The sequence below is a fragment of the Cyprinus carpio genome, chromosome A2 (assembly GCF_018340385.1).
Source record: "Cyprinus carpio isolate SPL01 chromosome A2, ASM1834038v1, whole genome shotgun sequence".
NCBI classification, from domain to species: Eukaryota; Metazoa; Chordata; class Actinopteri; order Cypriniformes; family Cyprinidae; genus Cyprinus; species Cyprinus carpio.
Window position 1 is genome coordinate 3,897,751 of NC_056573.1, and position 3,908 is coordinate 3,901,658.

Consider the following 3,908-nt stretch of genomic DNA (forward strand, 5'->3'; position numbering starts at 1 on the left):
GTTGCTGGTCAGTTTGTGCGTTAATGTTTATCCATCGTTTGATTTCATTTCTTGCAAGAAATTAGTATTTTAGTAATTAAGTATTTGCTTAGATATCACCATTTTGCTGTAGATCCATCTGAAATTATATCTATTTTGTCTGATAGGACACCAAGGCAACAAGATGCAACAAGCACAGAGTGGATTCAAAGGGTTTGGTGGATTATTGTTTGTTTGTTGATACGCATAAAAACATTCCGGGTAAGATATCTGTAGTAGGGGTGTAAAAACACATTAGTGCTTCTGATCATGTAAATTCAATGCACTGATTAAAAAAAACGAAAGGCATAGTTCACTCAAATGAAAGCTCTCTAATTCTCTAACAAAGCTCTTGTCCATTCAATAGAAGTGAATGGAGACAGGCTGTTGAAACACAAGATCATAAGGAGATGGGCATTAAAGTAATTTGGTCTTAATGGGATACTCTCATCATTTACTCACCCTCATGCCATCCCAGATGTGTTACTTTCTTTTCTTCTTGAATATTTTTGGAAAAAAAATAAATCTCTGAGTTCATATAATACAAGTGGATGGGTCTCTCAAAAGATGAAACTTTAAAAACCACACAAAGTGAACATGACTATAATCCATGTCATGCTGAATCGATGTCTTCTGATGCAAAACGATAGGGAAGTGTGAGAAAAATACTAATATTTTAAAAAATTTTAACTTCATATATTAAACTACACTCTCAGCAGAAAAAGGTACAAAAAAAGCTGTCACTATACTTCTCAAACTCTCTTGAAGCAACAGCAGCTGTCATCTATTTTGCAACTTCACCTTCTATTCTTATGAAAAATGACCAGTCCCAGTTCTTAGTTATTGTTTATGTACTGTTTAGCAGAGCTTACATGCTGGGATCGGCTCCAGCATCCCAACCATCCCACAGAGGACAACCAAAACGGACGGATGGATGTTTGAGATACAAGGAAAATCTGACATTTTGAGACTCTAAGTATACTGTGGGACATTCCAGAAAATAAGATTAATTTACGGCCACATATACACTGAACTCTCAGTTGACTGAGCCAAACCTTGCTTACTATGAAGAGTAAGTTCAATCAACCTTTTCTTGGCAACCCAGAGACTAACTCGTGCGGTAGACTTAAAGGGATAGTTCACCCAAAAATGAATATTCTGTCATTAATTACTCACTCTCAAGTCGTTACAAAACCGTAAGATCTTTGGAACACAAATTAAGATATTTTTGTTGCATTCCGAGAGCTTTGGAGAGTATCACGATGCATGCACGCACTTCTGCTTAATGTAAACAACGCATGCTGCTGCTTACGGCCAACACAGACATGCGTGCGTTGTTTACATGAAGCAGTTGTGATACTCTCCAAAGTTCTCAGATTGCAACAAAAATATCTTAATTTGTGTTCCGAAGATGAACGAAGGTGGGCAAGGAAGGAACAAAATGTGCTTTAAAATCAGCTGAAATTAACAAATGTTTGGACCAATTTGAAAACAATCACTTTTTCACAAATGACACACTTTAATAATAAACTGAAAACAAAACAAAATAGTATTTCTCTTAATTTAAGCAAAATAAATGTTTTAATGACCAAGAAAATTGTTTGTGCTCTTTTGTTGAATCTAAAATGTTCTGAAATGTCTCCCTGAAATGGCACATCTCTTCATGAATCCATAGTTTTTTCTGTGACGTCAGTGAAAATCCTCCACTAGAAAAAGCATAGACCAAACAAGAAGAAAATCAGTGTTCGGAAATCCTGAAAATACAGATATTTAAGAGTTATTGCTTAAAGGTGCGGTATGTGATATTGAAATGGGGAAAGCAATCCAAATTCAAAATATTGGAGAGTGTTGTTTGACCCTCCTCCTCCTCCTCAGGTCTGATGCTCACACGGGTTGCCAGATTGAGGATGTGCAACAAAAATGAGTGCAACTGACGATTGAAGAAGACGAGCGTTACACCTTAAGTTAATGAGTTGATTTATCAGTGTTTTGATATGCCTCTGCTCATAGAAGCTTTTTAGATGGATGCCGAGGCTTTTTAGGTCAGGTGGTTTGCTGGCTTCCATTACTGCAATATGTTGTGTTTTCCACTAAAAGGCAACCCAGGGTGTAGAAATTACGATTGGGTAAATTAGCAGTGTGCGGAACCATACAGACCAAAACAAAAACAGACATTCTGACACAGAACTCACATTTCACAGTAGAATAACTACCTGTAGCTTTGTTTTTCAGGGAACAAGTATGTAAACGTAGCATGTTTCCTAAATACGTGCAAACATATTATGGTATTTTTATGCTTTAGTAAAGTCAAAAAATGACATACAGCACCTTTAAGCGATTCATCTTCAATCTGATAAGTAGCACGGAGCAACATTAACAAGAAATGATCGTAGCAGTGTGGTAATTTATTTACCCTGCGTTATGAAACGCTGATAATGTTACCATGTTTTGTACCTGAGCTTGTGGGATGAATATTTTGCTCCAGGATCTTCAGGATGTTTTGTGTCAGACTCTTTACATCACTGTGGGTGTCTGCATGTGAGCTCAGGACTCTCAGTATGTCTGTTCCTCCTTCACTCTCAAGCATATCACAGTACTGAGGGGCTACAGCAACAGAATGTGATTAATTACACTGTAAACTACATTACACCATTATCATTACTTACTTTTTTTACTTAGATCTGTGAAAAGCAACAGCAAGTATAACAAGGATCTGCTGTGTATCTCAAGCAGCACATCTCTCTGGCTTTTTTCTTACCGTTTTGACGGCAGACAAACTGTATGGCCCAGAGAGCCCAGAGCTGAACACCAGGACACTGAGAGACGTGCAGCAAAGGATAGAAGGGCTGGAACGTCCTGAAAGAGAGAGAGAGAGAGACCTGTTAAAATACATTTAGCCTTGAATAGTGTTGCTGCTATGTTAAATTAATAGCTAGTAGATAAAAATGTTCTGCTGTGCACCATTCAGTACCACACACTCCAGTCCAGTAGGTGGCGTCAGTTAATGAGGATGAACAAATGATTTGTTGAATCTGCCAATATATTTTCTTATAATATACAGTTTTATGCTTCTGATGATCCTTCAAAAGTGTAAGCAAAAATGTGCAGCTTGCTGATTATTTTTCAAGTGCATCAATCATTCTGACATTTAAAGGAATAGTTCACCCCAAAAATCTCTCAAGACATCTTGCTGAATTTATGCTTCTCATGATCCTTTTAATCAAAAGCTTCTGCACAAATGCTTGAAATTAATTTTGTGGACACACATAAGCATAAATTGTGCCTACACTTGAAATCCCTTCCAAAACTAAAATTTAAATTCTAAGAAAGTTTTTTTATTTTTTATTTTTGAACTTAAATTTCACTACATAATTCCCATGTTTCTTTTTGTGTAATATCATAGTTGTGTTGACTTCACTATAATTCTAAAATGTACATTATACAATGAATCATATTTTAATCGTTGATTTCTGCTTCTCTTAATTCATTAAACATGAATTAATAAATAAGCATATTTCAGCTGTCTGAAATATTTGGCCGCTGTTTATTATTAATACTGAAAATGTTTCAAATGTTGCCATTTGCTTTAACTTGCATTGGTAACAAAAAATAAAACAACAACAAAATGAGTTATTGCATGAGTTATTGTATACTATTATATAAATACAGTATAATCAATATAAAGTATATATTAAGACACTTACCGGTATGAAACCATTGCATGCTCAGGAGAACTCCATGACAGGACAGAAGAGTGCTAATAGTGAAATAGATTTAACATATACAGAGTTAAGACACAACACCACATGCATATGAACACACACACACACACACACACACACACACACACACACACACACACACACACACACACACACACACACACACAC

General features: G+C 36.0%; 1 protein-coding gene across 1 annotated transcript in view; it reads right to left on the minus strand.

The window, feature by feature from the left end:
- Window positions 1-1,517: 1,517 nt before the first annotated feature.
- The window catches only part of zyg11l (zyg-11 family member, cell cycle regulator, like), a 12,962-nt gene continuing 10,571 nt past the window's right edge, over window positions 1,518-3,908 (minus strand). The window contains exons 12-15 of the mRNA XM_042769626.1: window positions 3,723-3,775; window positions 2,777-2,874; window positions 2,473-2,622; window positions 1,518-1,724 (exon numbers count right to left, since the gene is read on the minus strand). Of these exons, the coding sequence (XP_042625560.1) occupies window positions 1,708-1,724; window positions 2,473-2,622; window positions 2,777-2,874; window positions 3,723-3,775 (318 nt within the window). The 3' untranslated portion in view covers window positions 1,518-1,707. The remainder of the gene's footprint in view (window positions 1,725-2,472; window positions 2,623-2,776; window positions 2,875-3,722; window positions 3,776-3,908) is intronic.